This window comes from Schistocerca americana, chromosome X (genome assembly GCF_021461395.2).
Source record: "Schistocerca americana isolate TAMUIC-IGC-003095 chromosome X, iqSchAmer2.1, whole genome shotgun sequence".
Classification (NCBI taxonomy): Eukaryota; Metazoa; Arthropoda; class Insecta; order Orthoptera; family Acrididae; genus Schistocerca; species Schistocerca americana.
In genome coordinates, this window is record NC_060130.1 from 208,701,611 (window position 1) to 208,717,921 (window position 16,311).

At 40.0% G+C, this 16,311-nt stretch overlaps 1 protein-coding gene across 4 annotated transcripts in view; it reads left to right on the forward strand.

Moving 5' to 3' along the window:
• Positions 1–16,311, forward strand: part of LOC124555391 (bone morphogenetic protein receptor type-2) — a 350,813-nt gene that overhangs the window by 86,983 nt on the left and 247,519 nt on the right. For all 4 annotated transcript variants that reach the window (XM_047129287.1, XM_047129285.1, XM_047129286.1 and 1 more), the window contains one exon: positions 13,155–13,254. In XM_047129287.1, coding sequence (XP_046985243.1) covers positions 13,155–13,254 — 100 coding nt within the window. The remainder of the gene's footprint in view (positions 1–13,154; positions 13,255–16,311) is intronic.

The window sequence follows — 16,311 nt, forward strand, 5'->3', positions numbered from 1 at the left end:
GTCGGGGACGACGCTTGAACCCTATGCCCGCCCACAATGGTAACGACACTACTAGCCAACTGGAAAATGATTCAAATCCAAATAGAGGTGTTTTGCAGGATAGGCTTCCTGCAACCACCCTAGAAGGAAAACAAAGACAGAGGATGCGATGGTCAGATGAAGTTAATCGACACCTCATGTTCTGTTATTACCAAGCAACAAACCTAGGAACCAACACAACTGGATACAGATCACAAGTATACACAACATTTATTACCAGATACCCAGAATTAAAATTTTTAACAGAACGACTAGCTGATCAGATCCGTGTAATAATCAAAAATAACAGGATATCCCAGTCAGAATTAGAAAACATCAAACAAGTACTACAAATATTGGAACAAAATAATGTGCAATCAGAAGAAGAAGAAAATGCAGTAATGGACTCAAACATCCCAGAGCAAACAAACAAAGAACAACACGCATCAATTAAACAATCAGAGGAAAACGAAATCTTAAGACAGCCACCAGAACAAGCACAAAGAGAACGCGAAGTGACACACGTTAGATATAGAAGAAAAATTTCAGCTGACACATATAGAATACAAAGACACAAATACAGACATTAGACCATTCTTGCATAGACCGCCAAATAACCCACAAGTCGAAACAACAATAAAAACTATCAACACAATCATACACAACAAAATAAATGAAAACACAACTATGGAAGAGTTAAAACTATTGGTTTATATAGGAGCACTCACTACACTAAATATACACACTAGGCAGAGATAAGAACCAACCAACACACAGAAAAAACCCACAAAACCAGCATGGCAACACAGGCTACAGATGAGAATAGAAAAACTGAGAAAAGACATCAGACAGTTAACACAATTTATAAGAAATGAAATGTCAGAAAATAAACAAAAAAGGTTTGGTAAAATCTCACAACAAGAAGTGATAGAGCAATTAGATGAAAAGAAGCAGAAATTACAAGCATTGGCCAAACGACTTAGAAGATACAAAAAAAGTGAAAATAGAAGGAAACAAAACCAAACATTCAACACAAACCAAAAGAAATTTTACCTGCAATAGATAACACACACATTAAAATAGAGAATCCACCAAACATAACAGACATGGAACACTGCTGGAGCAACATATGGTCAAACCCGGTACAACATAACAGGCATGCACGGTGGATACAAGCAGAAACAGATACATACAAGATGGTACCACAAATGCCTGAAGTGATAATTTTGCAACATGAAGTCACCCAAGCAATTAATTCTACTCACAATTGGAAAGCCCCTGGAAAAGATAAAATAGCAAATTTCTGGCTAAAGAAATTCACCTCAACACATTCACATCTAACTAAATTATTTAACAGTTACATTGCAGACCCATACACATTCCCTGATACACTTACACATGGAATAACTTATCTGAAACCTAAAGATCAATCAGACACAGCAAACCCAGCTAAATATCGCCCCATAACATGCCTACCAACAATATACAAAATATTAACTTCAGTCATTACACAGAAATTAATGACGCATACAACACAGAACAAAATTATAAATGAAGAACAAAACGGCTGTTGCAAAGGAGCACGAGGATGTAAAGAGCAACTGATAATAAATGCAGAGGTGACATATCAAGCTAAAACTAAACAAAGGTCGCTACACTATGCATACATTGATTACCAAAAAGCTTTTGATAGTGCACCCCACTCATGGTTACTACAAATATTGGAAATATACAAAGTAGATCCTAAATTGATACAGTTCCTAAACATAGTAATGAAAAATTGGAAAACCACACTTAATATCCAAACAAATTCAAATAATATCACATCACAGCCAATACAGATTAAGTGTGGAATATACCAAGGAGACTCATTAAGTACTTTCTGGTTCTGCCTTGCTCTGAACACAATATCCAACATGCTGAATAATACAAATTATGGATACAATATTACTGGAACATACCCACACAAAATCACACATTTGCTATACATGGATGATCTAAAACTACTGTTAGCAACAAATCAACAACTCAACCAATTACTAAAGATAACAGAAGTATTCAGCAATGATATAAATATGGCTTTTGGAACAGACAAATGTAAGAAAAATAGCATAGTCAAGGGAAAACACACTAAACAAGAAGATTACATATTGGATAACCACAGCGACTGCATAGAAGCGATGGAAAAAAACAGATGCCTATAAATATCTAGGATACAGACAAAAAATAGGAATAAATAATACAAATATTAAAGAAGAACTAAAAGAAAAATGTAGACAAAGACTAACAAGAATACTGAAAACAGAATTGACAGCAAGAAACAAGACAAAAGCTATAAATACTTATGCTACAACAATATTGACCTACTCATTTGGAGTAGTGAAATGGAGTAACACAGACCTAGAAGCACTCAATATACTTACACGATCACAATGCCACAAATATAGAATACATCACATACATTCAGCAACAGAAAGATTCACATTAAGCAGAAAGGAAGGAGGAAGGGGATTTATAGACATAAAAAACCTACATTATGGACAGGTAGACAATTTAAGAAAATTCTTTATAGAACGAGCAGAAACTAGCAAAATACACAAAGCAATCACTCATATAAATACATCGGCTACACCACTGAAATTTCATAACCACTTCTACAACCCTTTAGATCACATAACATCAACAGATACGAAGAAAGTAAATTGGAAAAAGAAAACACTACATGGCAAGCACCTGTATCATCTAACACAGCCACACATCGATAAAGACGCATCCAACACATGGCTAAGAAAAGGCAATATATACAGTGAGACTGAAGGATTCATGATTGCAATACAGGATCAAACAATAAACACCAGATATTACAGCAAGCATATTATTAAAGATCCCAATATCACAACAGATAAATGCAGACTTTGCAAACAACAAATAGAAACAGTAGATCACATCACAAGCGGATGTACAATACTAGCAAATACAGAATACCCCAGAAGACATGACAATGTAGCAAAAATACATCAATAGCTTGCCTTACAACATAAACTTATAAAACATCTTCCCACATACAAGCATGCACCACAAAATGTACTGGAGAACGATGAATACAAATTATACTGGAACAGAACCATTATAACAGGTTAAACAACACCACATAACAAACCTGGCATCATACTCACCAATAAAAAGAAGAAATTAACACAACTAATCGAAATATCCATACCCAATACAACAAATATACAAAAGAAAACAGGAGAAAAAAATTGAAAAATACATCCAACTGGCTGAGGAAGTCAAGGACATGTGGCATCAGGATAAAGTTGACATTATACCAAATATACTATCAACTACAGGAGTCATACCACACAATATCCACCAGTACATCAATGCAATACAGCTACTCCAAACTTATATATACAACTACAGAAATTCGTAATTATTGATACATGTTCAATTACCCGAAAGTTCCTAAATGCAATGTAACACATACTGTACAGTTAAAAGGAAGTCACGCTTGATCAAGGTCTGCGTCACTTTCCATTTTTGACCTGACATTACGTCTGAGAAAAGAAAGAAATAATAATGTTGTAGTAGTAGTAGTAGTAGTAGTAGTAGATGTTGTTGTATTTCCACAAAACAACTGCGCAAAATCGACAGGGAACAGGGTTGCTTCACGGAAACTCTGAGAAGGGGAATAGGACTGATTCCGCCAACATAAGGACAAGCCATTAGAACGGATACAGTTAATCGAATACTAAAACACTACGCCGGACATACCGAGCGAGGTGGCGCAGTGGTTAGACACTGGACTCGCATTCGGAAGGACGACGGTTCAATCCCGCGTCCGGCCGTCCTGATTTAGGTTTTCCGTGATTTCCCTAAATCACTCCAGGCAAATGCCGGGATGGTTCCTCTGAAAGGGCACGGCCGACTTCCTTCCCCATCCTTCCCTAATCCGATGAGACCGATGACCACGCTGTCTGGTCTCCTTCCCCAAACCAACCAACCAACTACGCCGGACATCACAATCCTGGAGAAACATTTGAGCGTGGATCGTCGACATTGCAGAATGTACCACACAGAAAAACAAAAAAACTTAAAAGATACGAAGGGCTGAAAATTGACCTCAGCGGTTGTGGCACAGGCCAGGCAATGTGGTCCCATTGATTCGTGGTTCACTTTACGATGTGCCAAAAGACCTCAGTGGCACTTCAAAAACGCTGCTATCTATTGAATATTCATTCCCGAACAGCAAAAAATCACCTAGTTTATGCGTGTACTAAACGCATGTACGCATATCCAGCAGCAGTATGTGCTTAAGAAGTGTCAGAATGGTGTTGAAATATACTTAAAATGAAGCTCAACAATTTCATGGCTGTAATTATTTATAAATATTTATATCGGGAGCGATTTGAAATATAGCATCTCTCTATTAGAACTTTCTTTCATAAAATGACCATTGTTTATTATCTAAGAACACAAACTATTCAGTGTCAGGTAATTATGAGCAAAGAATGAAATACCAGAACGAAACAAATGCCACTGATAATGACAAAATTTTGCATTAAGCGTGGCCGAAATAAATTTAAAGGCGTTAGACTCTCCAGTGCCCATCATACACTGTAGAAAAACTTGCATAATTTCTAAGTAGCTGGTGCTAATGCTCAGTGTGAATATTGAATAAGCCTGGAGTATTCAAGTCCCTAGAGTGGTAACTTACGAAAAAGTTTCCTTTAGCAGCTGTCACCACTGAAAAATTAAGTCTGCAGTTAATGAATGCAATAAATCGCAAAACTCGCGAAAATCAGTCCAAAGTAAGCTATCAGACTTTTTATATAGGAATCCACGAACAAAGTTTCGGAGGTTGTTCAGCAATATTTTCTGAGTATTTCGGTGAACAGGATGTGTGGTTTTCGGTGAGTCCTTAGAGTAATTTCATTTTGATTGATTTTGTACTACGTTCGCATCTCTCTGTGTTGCACTGAAAATATCTGCACAACATTAATTTTTATCTATTGTGAAGGTATTTTCCCTGAAGCACAGGTAGTCGGAGCAACATAGCGAATAAATCAGGATTATATTACTTTTGTCTAGCGAGCCACCAGAGGCCAAGCGTCCCTTACACCAAAATACTGAGAGTGTATCGGTGAGCAACTTCCCAAATTTTATCAGTGGAGTTCCGAGACACCTTGTACACAAAACGAACATTTACAGCTAGCTTAAATCTAAACAGACAGAAAGATGCACGATTCTGCACTCATTAATTTGATACCTCACTCTAAGCAGTAAGTTGAGCAGTTTATCGATAATTAATAAAATATAACGAGTATCACAGCATAACTTTGTTGTATTGTGGATTAAGCCCAAGGAGTATTAGTAACAAGCCAAGTACCACGTATTTCTTTATGAAATAACCTCACCTTTTCTCTGTTAAATTCAGTTTTTGCGGCTTGAATGTAATTTGAATCACAGGCAAGTTAATGTTTGTTTTGAGTAGTGCCAAAATACTAATTAATACATGTAAACTACGTAATTTAAAAATGGTGTGTCGCGTGTTGATATTCTAGCACATCCTGAATCACCAATATGTGTAGCTGTCTTGTCTGATAATTCAAATGGTTTTAACTATTTTTGGACACAATTTTTTTCATTTCACAAAAAACAAGTAAGAGTAGCTCTTCGGATACATCTGTTCGGACTTTTTAACCTGACACATCGATCATCATGATACCTTAATTCATTTCATACTAACTAATTTGCCTAGATTTGCCCATGAACCTTTGCTTTTCGGATGAATTACTCGTGTTAAGAGCTTTTCTCTCACGAAAATATACCGGGTGACCAAAAAGTCAGTATAAATTTGAAAACTTAATAAACCACGGAATAATGTAGATAGAGAGGTAATTGGAATGATTGGAGTGTCATGGGGTTTTATTAGAACAAAAAAAAACAAAAAAAAGTGTTGCTAGACGCGTGAAAGATCTCTTGGTGATCTCGTTTGGTGATGATCGTGTGCTCAGCCGCCACTTTCGTCATGCTTGGCCTCCCAGGTCCCCAGACCTCAGTCCGTGCGATTATTGGCTTTGGGGTTACCTGAAGTCGCGCAAGTGTATCGTGATCGACCGGCATCTCTAGGGATGCTGAAAGACAACATCCGACGACAATGCCTCACCAAAACTCCGGACATGCTTTACTGTGCTGTTCACAACATTATTACTCGACTACAGCTATTGTTGAGGAATGATGGTGGACATATTGAGCATTTACTGTAAAGAACATCATCTTTGCTTTGTCTTACTTTGTTATGCTAATTATTGCTATTCTGATCAGATGAAACGCCATCTGTCGAACATTTTTTGAACTTTTGTATTTTTTTGGTTCTAATAAAACCCATGTCATTCCAAGCATGTGTGTCAATCTATCTACATTATTCCGTGATTTATTCAGTTTTCAAATTTATACTGACTTTTTGATCACCCGGTACACCGAAGAGACAGAAGTCGAGAAAGAGCGGTATGTACTTATACAGATGGCGGTAGTATCACGTACGCAAGGGATAAAAGGGCGTTGCATTGGCGGTGCAGTCATTTGTACGCAGGTGATGCATGTGAAAAGGTTTCAGACGTGGCTATGGGCGCACGAAGGGAATTAGGACTTTGAACGCAGACTGGTAGTCGGAGATAGACGCATTGGATATTCAATTTCGGAAATCGTTAGGGAATCGAGATCCACAGTACCAAGGGTGTGCCGAGAATACCATATTCCAGGCATAACCTCTCGCCACGTACAACACAGTGGCCGACGGGTTGCACTTAACGACCGAGAGCAGCTGCGTTTGTGTAGAGTTTTCAGTGCTAACAGACAAATAACACTATGAAATAACTTCAGAAATCAACGACAAACGTATCTGGCAGGACAGTGTGGCGAAATTTAGCGTTAATGGGCTATGGCGGTAGACGACCGCTAACAATACATTGCCTGCAGCGCCTCTCCTAGGCTCGTAACCATGTCGGTTGGACCGTGGGTGACTGGAAAAACAGTGATCCGGTCAGGTGAGTCCCGATTTCAGATGGTAAGATGATCTGATGGCAGGTTTAGAGTGTGGAGCAGATCATACGAAGTCATGGCCCTTAGTTGTCAGCAAGGCACGGCACTGTGCAAGCTGGTGTTGGCTCCATAATTATATGAGCAGTGTTTACATGGAATGGACTGGGTCCTGGTTATCTTCAGCTACTTGGAGAGCATTTTCAGCCATTCATGGACTTCGTGTTCCGTAACAACTATGGAATTTTTGTGGATGACAATGCGCCATGTCAAAAGGCCACAATTGTTCGCGATTGGTTTGAAGAACATGTTGAGCCAATGATTTGATCACCCAGCTTGCTCAATATGAATCTCATAGAACATTTATGGGACATAGTCGAGAGGTCAGTTCGTGCACAAAATCCTGCACCGATAACACTTTCGCATTTATGGACGGCTATAGAGGCAGCTTGATTCAGTGTTCCAACAACTTGACGAGCCCATGGCACGTCGACTTGCAACACTACGCCGGGCAAAAAGAGATCCGACACTATATTAGTAGATATCCCATAACTTCTGTCACCTCAGTGTAAATCGGCTATGAAACGGTTCAGTGCGTTTTATACATTTTGCATGACTGCTGTGTATGAGTATACAGAGTAAATCAAAGTTGCACAAGTTTTTATTTTGTGAACAGTTCAAGATATTTGAAAGAGGTTGCCTTCAAATGAGTGTGGAAAGAGGGGCGCGTAATTTTGTTGCATGTGGAATAACACTGTCTCTTCTATCAAATGAGGTACTGAAGCTAGTTTACGTTATGTAAGTGGAACGATGCCCTTTTTAAGGCCATTTGAAAGCTATTGAAAACATGAGTATAGTGATATAAAATTTGTTAGGTGGTGATGTCGCTGAAATTTTCCCAAGAATATCCGAGAAATGAACTGAAATTGAACGACAAGGCTGCCGGAATTGGTTAACCCTGCTGTTCTGTTCGGGTCTATATGACCCGAAACGAATATGAACGTTATTTTACATTATGTAAATACCAATATATATTTATGAAACTTTGTGACTTTGTCTGAAAATGGATGAGCAGCATGTGTTTTAAAAGGTTTTAAAAAAGTTTAAGAAGTTTGGGCTTCAACTGTAATAGTTGCATATGTAATGTTCGGGTCATAATGACCCGACACAAATATGTTTAGTGTAACTCGTATTTATTTCTAAAATCTGGAAATGGCGAAAATTATTTTTGTTGTGTTGTGTGGGAATAGTGACTGCATCATTCCAACTTACTCTCAACAATCACCTAAAGCTCCATGCGTTCACAACAATGGGCTTGTTTGTTGCTTTCCCCAGGAAATAATAATTGGCAGTTCTCAATAATTGGAATGCTTTGTTTCTGCCCAGTTTGACTTGTGACACCATGGCGATGAGACCATTGAATGATCGTGAGTTGGAAGAAATAGTAAATGCCTCACCAGATGAAGGATCACTTTCTGAGTTTGAAGATCACATCAGCAATGCATCTGAAAGCGAGTGTTCCGATGACAGTTACGACAGTCCACAGCCCATACAAAATAGTGTAGAGACTTTTCTTTCTAAAAATGGGAATATAGAATGGCAGTTGCATCCACCAGCACAACATGGTCGCCTACCAGCTTCGAACATCATCAAGAGTACCCCAGGAGTTACCAGGTATGCAGTCAGCAGAATATCTGATGTAAAATGTTCATTTGAAGCAGTATTTCACACAGCGCTTCAAAATGAAATAATAGAGATGACAAATATTGAAGGGCAGCGAGTTTATGGTGAACAGTGGACAGATATTGATGGTTCTGTTTTCCATGCATACTTAGGACTCTTACTCCTAGCGGGTGTATATCGATCTCATGGGGAGTCTACAAAAAGTTTGTGGGATAAAGATACTGGGCGAAACATATTTCGAGCAACCATGTCTCATGAAACATTCTGTAAGATATCACGTGTCCTGCGATTTGACAAGAAATCTACTAGAGAGGAAAGACGACGTACTGACAAACTTGCCGCAATTCGTAGTATTTGGGAGAAGTGGGTAGAGGTCCTTCCTAAACTGTATAATCCAGGAGAAAATGTTACTGTTGACGAGCAGTTAGTAGCATTTAGAGGTCGCTGTCCATTCAAGCAGTATATCCCAAGTAAACCGGCAAAATATGGGATCAAAATATGGACCATGTGTGACAGCAAAACTTCATACGTACTGAAAGCCCAAATTTATACAGGAAAGGTGAGTGGAGCGGCACCAGAAAGAAATCAGGGAATGAGGGTGGTATCTGATCTCACTTCTGAGTTACGTGGTCAGAATATCACGTGTGACAACTTTTTTACGTCGTACAATTTGGGGCAGCTGCTTCTGAAAAGGAAATTGACTATGTTGGGAACTATACGGAAAAATAAGCCGGAGCTTCCACACAAAATGACCAACAAGGAGGTACACAGCTCTTCATTTTACTTCACAAATGACACTACTGTGGTTAATTATATTCCTAAGAGACACAAGAATGTTGTACTTATGAGCACTCTCCACCATGATGCGGAAATCAGTGACAGGGCTGATAAGAAGCCAAAAATGATTTTGGACTATAATTCAACCAAAGGTGCTGTAGACACGCTTGATCAGTTATTAGGTACATATACATGCAAACGAAAAAGTAATAGGTGGCCAATGATAGTTTTCTACAATATTCTTGATGTTTCTGCTTATAATGCATACGTTTTGTGGATTTCGGTTGACCCTAATTGGAATGCAAGCAAATTGACTAGAAGGAGAATATTCTTGGAGGAACTTGGAAAGTCACTGATAAAAGAACATATTGCATCAAGAACGCATTTCCCAAGAACAGAAGATTCTTTGAGAATGGTCACAAGCATCCAAAACCCGAATGATGTGGGTGGTGTGTCAGAATCGGTAACAACAAGAAAATCTACAAAACGTGCACGCTGTAAGTTCTGTCCATCAAGTAATGACAATAAAACAAACATGGTGTGTGGAAAATGTAGTAAACATATTTGCAAGAAACATGTAACCTACTTGTGTCCACAGTGCAAGCAGTAAGAAAAGAACTGTAGTATTTTATAAGATGATTGTATTGAAAATTCTGTTGTTTCAAATTTATGTGAATACTTGTGCCTAAACTACAATCAGTAAGAAGAGAGGATTCTAAAGTTGTAGTGCTTTCTATGTTGGAATGTAATAAAAAAACTGTAGTGTGTTCTGTACTGTAGTGTGCTCTAAGATGAATATCTGTAATGACAACTGTCTGTTGTTAGAAAATGTCAATACTTACGTCTAAACTGTCAACAATAAGAATAGAAGTATGGAAAAACTGTAGTGCTTTCTAAGTTGAATGCCTGTAATGGAAACTGTCTGTTGTTTCAAATTTATGTGCATATTTAAATGAAAAATATCCCTCAATAAAGTTGTATGCATTGTTATTATTATTATTATTACCATTATTATTATTATTATTATTATTATTATTATTACTAACAAGGTACTGGAATAGAACAACAATGTCGATAGCTAAAACTGTACCAAAATTTATGTTTCTAAAGCATTTTGATATGTCGGGTCATATTGACCCGAACAGTATATATGTCAAGTAAAAGTGAACAGAACAGCAGGGTTAATGCGGCGTAAACACTGTCCAGTTTGGCTCTCGTGCCTGGTTCCACCGTTGCATCAAATGTTTGTCTTTGTACTTGATTCGACAAAAGCGTTTGTTTGAACAAGAAATACTTTTCCTAAGCCTCTTTTGGTATGCTAGAAGTTAGCATACAGTTCCATGCACAACAGTCTTGGCTGAGCTTGTATTAGTGTTGTGTAAGTAGGCCCAAAAAAAATAAGTTTTCTCTCAGTGCCTGAGCGTATCTTCAGAATACAGTTAAAGGAAGTGTATCGTTCCATTAAAAAAAAAAATCACCCCATTGCATTAGTTAATGCAAGAGTTAAAATGTATTGCCCCCACAGCAAAATTATGGCCCCTCTACCTACCACAATCTACCAGAAACGTCATTTCAGTCTCTTGAACCGTTCAAGAAATAATGGATGCACCCTGCATATGATAAAAGTTGGGCCGCAACACGCTACTCAGCCGTCACTCCATTGCGGTCCCGGTGTCGTTTGTCCGGACCACGTTCTGGTCGTAGCTGTCGGCTTCTGTAGTGACCCTTAGATCTAGCATAAGTGCAGCGGCCCTTCTCACTAGACCTTTCCGACCGTAGCCTCACAGTCTCCTATAATTTTAGCCAGTCAGTATCTGCGATTGTCCCTTTCGTTAGTTATCAACATACGACCAAAGAAAACATAATTAGCGTGCATTGTAGTCTATATTTATCATCAGAATATTATGACCAACTACGTAATACCCGATGTGTCCATCTTTGGCTCGTATAACAGCTGCGAAGCATTGTGACACGGACGCAGTGAGGCCTTAATAGGTCACTGGAGGGAGTTAGCACCACATCTGCACACGTAAGTCATCTAATTCCCGTAAATTGCAGGGAGGGGGGATCAACTCTGACTCCACGTTCAATCTCATCCCAGATGTGTTCAATCGGGTTCAGATCTGGCGACTTGTGGGGACCAACACATCAAAATGAACTCGCCATTGTGTTCCTCGAACCACTCCAACACACTCCTGGTCTTGTGACTGGCGAATTATCTTTTTGGAAACTGCCAGTGCCGTCTGAAAACATGATGGTAATTAAGGGATGTATGTAGTACGCACCCAATGTACGATACTCGTTGATCGTCAAGGAGCTTTGCATGTGGTCCACTGGATCCGTGGGTGACCACATGAATGTTCTCCAGACCATAATGGAGCCGCCGCCAGCTTATCTCCGTCCTGCCGTACAGATGTCAAGGATCTGTCCCCCTGGAAGACGACGGATTCGCGCCCTTGCAATGGCATGATGAAGAAGGTATCGGGATTCGTCATACCGTCCAACGCTCTGCCATTGCGCCAACGTCCAGTGCCGATGGTCACGTGCCCATTTCAGTCGTAGTTGCCGGTGACATGGTGTTAACATTGGCATATGTACGGATCGTCGGATGCAGATGCCCGTTTTTTGGAGTGTTCGATGCACTGTGTGTTCAGACACACTTGTACCCTGCGCAGCATTAAAGACTGATCTTATTTCCGCAACATTTCGCCGCCTGTCCTGTTTTACCAGTCTGCCCAGCCTACGACGTTGACATCTGTAATGAGGGACGGCCGCCCAAAACCAACACCACGACGTCTGGACGTGTTTTCACCACGTGTTGAAGACACTCGCCTCAGCACTGCTCGAATACCCGACAAGTGGCACAGTTTCCGAAATGCTCGTGGTGAGCCTCCATGCCGTCATAGTCTGCCCTCGGTCAAACTCAGGTCGCGCGTTTTACCCATTCTACACACTGACAGCATGTTCACTGATATTACATGCACTGTATGTGTGTCTGTCTGATTAGCAGTCATTCCTCGCCAGGTAACACTGCTGTCGCCTGGACTGGTTTATATCGATAGTAGGTCAGTGGTCATAATGTTCTGACTGATCAGCGCATTTATTTGCCGGTGCACCGTGTGTGATGCTTTCTGCAAGATGGCTTGCAATGTTAGTCGCTCTAGTACCTATCAGAAAGATGATAAGGAACAATTCTTTTTTAAAATTTTATTTCGTACTGTAAGATAACTGAGTGAACAATATACTTTAACAACTACAAGATATATTGACAAGCGTTTGTCACTGTGGTCCACGTAAGGTTTTTTGATGTGTTTTATGAGCTGCAGAAGAAAGGATGCGGAGCCAGAGCAGTTTTTTATATTGTGCTCGTTCGCGCTCTCCCCGAGTTGAGTCGCATAACGTCAACTTTTATTCACATGCAGAACAATTTTGAAATGTCGCTCAACCTCTTTCAAAAATATTCGGTGCAACTTTCATGCAAGGCAAATTTCGATGGTATTCTCTGGCTGCTCCTCATCCTATTAGTGTATGAGTTCCGTAGGAAAGAAGTGAGGAGGCTAACATACATAAAAACTTTTATAAATTGACTCAATATAATAATGCCACTTTTAACAGAAGCTTTTTTTGTGTCTCAGGAAAATAGCACACATACCAACAAAACATGCGAGAGATCTACGAATTTCTGTTACGCGTACTGGGAGACCAACGGGACTGCTGTTACTTTCATAAAACAAGGTAAGTCAGCTGTTTGATTCTTTATTACTTACTAAGAACTTATAAATCTACGTATGTTTTTATTACATAATACAATAATAAAAACTTGCCAAACTATGATTTTTTATGTAATGGTAGCAGTGAAACCTTGAAAGTTGCTCCTGTTGGTCACGGATAGCAATTCATAACGTAAATATTGTGAATCAATGCGCATATTCCGCTGCTTTGGGGAATATGTTCCGTAATGGAAACCAGTTCACTAAAGAGATAGCATGTGTCCACAAGTAAACACGTTTTTAGGAAGCATCACTCATGCAAATGCAAAACTCAGCTTGTCGTACCCTCACACGAAATTCTGTGAACCATGGATTAAGGACAACATGCAGATTCAATATTATTAGATTTCCGGAAAGCATTTGAGACATGCCCCACTGCAGATTGCTGACGATAGGTCCAAGCATACGGAATAGGTCCACAGAATGAGAGTTGCCGCGAGACTTACTACGTAATGGAACCCAGTACGTTGCTCTGGACGGCGAATGAGTGTTCATCAGAGACGTAGGCATCACCAGGGGTGCCCCAGGGAAGTGTGATAGGACCACTCTGGTGCTGTATGTACGTGAAAGATCTGACAGACGAGGGTGATCAATCTGTGACTGTTTGCTTATGATGCTGCAGTGTATGGCAAAGTGTCGTCGTTTAGTGACTGTTGGAGGATACAAGATGACTTAGACATAATTTATATTTGGCGTGATCAATGGCAGCTTGCCCTCTAAATGTGGAAAATGGAAGTTAATTCGATTGAGTAGGAAAAACAATCCCGTTATGTTCGAATATTGTATTGGTGGTGTTCCCTTTGACACAGTCTCATTCGTTAAATATCTGGGCGTCAGGTTGCAAAGTGATACGAAATGGGATGAGTACGTAAGGTCAATTGTAGGGACGGCGAGTGATCGACTGCAGTTTATTAGGAGAATTTCATGGAAGTTCATCCCACGTATAAAGAAGACCACATTTAGAACACTAGTGCGACCTGTTCTTGTGTACTGCTACAGTGTCTGGGATCCACACCACCTCGGATTAATGTAAGATACCAGAGAAGTTCAGAGGCGTGCTGCTAAATTTGTTACTGGCAGGTTTGATCAACTCTCAAGTATTGCAGAGATGCTTTGAGAACTGAAGTGGGAGTCCCTGAAGAGAAGATGGCGTTCTTTCCACGAAACACTATAAGGAAACGATGTCAAATAGGAAATATTTGGCTACGAACTGGCTTTGGGATCTTAGACCAACTTCAGGTGACGCTGAATGTCAAAACACACACAAATTGATGTCCGACTTAAACAGATATGTGTACATATAAAAATGACGAGAGTTTTTGCGTGGGGAAACATCGCATTTTTTGTTACATCATCACTATGAAAGCCAACAAATCAAACAGTTCACTTGTTTTGAACAAAGGTGATTATCGATTATGTGATAGAAGCTTCAGAAGTTAATTAAAATTTGTTCCATGGCCGGGACTTGAGATTCTATCCTTGTCATAGATAAATATGAGACTCAAATGTCTGAAGGAAAATTTAATATTATCATATCTGTATATCACCTACACTTGAGGTAGAGGCGGGATTTCCCCATCACGTCTAATGCTAGGATACTGTTCCAATACTGGAGAGCATTAGCAGTATCACAATCTAAGGAGGGGAAAATAAGCTCAAGATGTGAATTGAAGTTTGTGTTAGGGATGGCTTTGGACTAGGGAGGTCCGTGCAGCTGTGTTAGCTGTAAGACTGAGGTGGTGTAATGGCTAACAGGTCTGTGTAATAAGTCAGGAGACCCGGGTTCAAGTCTTGGCCATGGCACAAATTTTAACTCAATTCTCGAACTTCTGTCATTATTGTAGATGAAGATGAGACTCAAATGTGTCAACGAAAATTTAATTATATCAAAGGTGATTATGTTATTGAAGTGATTCATTTCCTTGTTAGTTCAAATTCTCAACACGTACAAAAAGATCCGACAGTAACTTTCATTTAATTCATCAAAACCCACCATCAAATCATGCAAAAGTTTACTGGCGTACCAGAACATTATGACCATCTGTTCATAGCTTTTTTGTCCGTCTTTGGAACGAAATACATCACTGATTCTCTCTATCAGAGATCCGACAGTTTGTTGGTAGGTTTGTGGAAGTGTGTAGCGTTACATGTCTACATATATGTCGTGTAAATAATGGGCCGCTGATTTGCATAGACGGTGGTGGCGCCCGATAGCGATCCAGTTGGATTCCATAGGATTTACATCAGACGAATTTGGTCGCAGAGACCCCAACGTGAGTTCACTGTAATGCTCCTCATACCACTGTAGTACGGTTCTGGCTCTGAGATATGGATAATTATACTGCTGAAAGATGACATCGGCGTCGGGGAAGACATCAAGCGTGAAGGGATGCAGCTGGTTTGCAGCTGTCAGCGTGTCTTCGATTATTACTACAGGCTCCATGCAAGCTCAGAAGAATGTCTCCCGTAGCATAAGATTGCTTTCACGAACCTGCGTCTTCTGTGGCGCACTGCACCTTTCGAGCCGCCGTTCACCTCGATGACGGCGTTTGGGGAGATGAACTATCGATCTAGTGTAGGAAAAATGTGATTCATCAAAAGAGCCGACATGTTTCCATTGATTTATGGTCGAATCCCGATTGTCCCGTGCCCACTTCAATCGTGATTGACCATGTCGTTGGGTCTACATGTGAACACACAGGGGTGGTCTGCTGCGAAGCTCCATATTCAACGGTGCAGGATGAACGGTGTGGTCTAAAACACTTGGGCGTGCTCTGCAATGTTTTAGTATGATGGTAGTAACAGATTGTGGTATATAAATGACAGGTTTTTTTTCTTTATGTCCGTAGTGTAGGAAAAAGGGCTTAACTGTGTCATCTACGGAACAAGGTGCTTAGGTAGTCTTCAGATACCCTCTCTTGGGTCATAGCAAACTGTGCTTGGTATGCCGGCCGGTGTGGCCGTGCGGTTCTAGGCGCTACAGTCTGGAACCGCGTGATCGCTATGGTCCCAGGTTCGAATC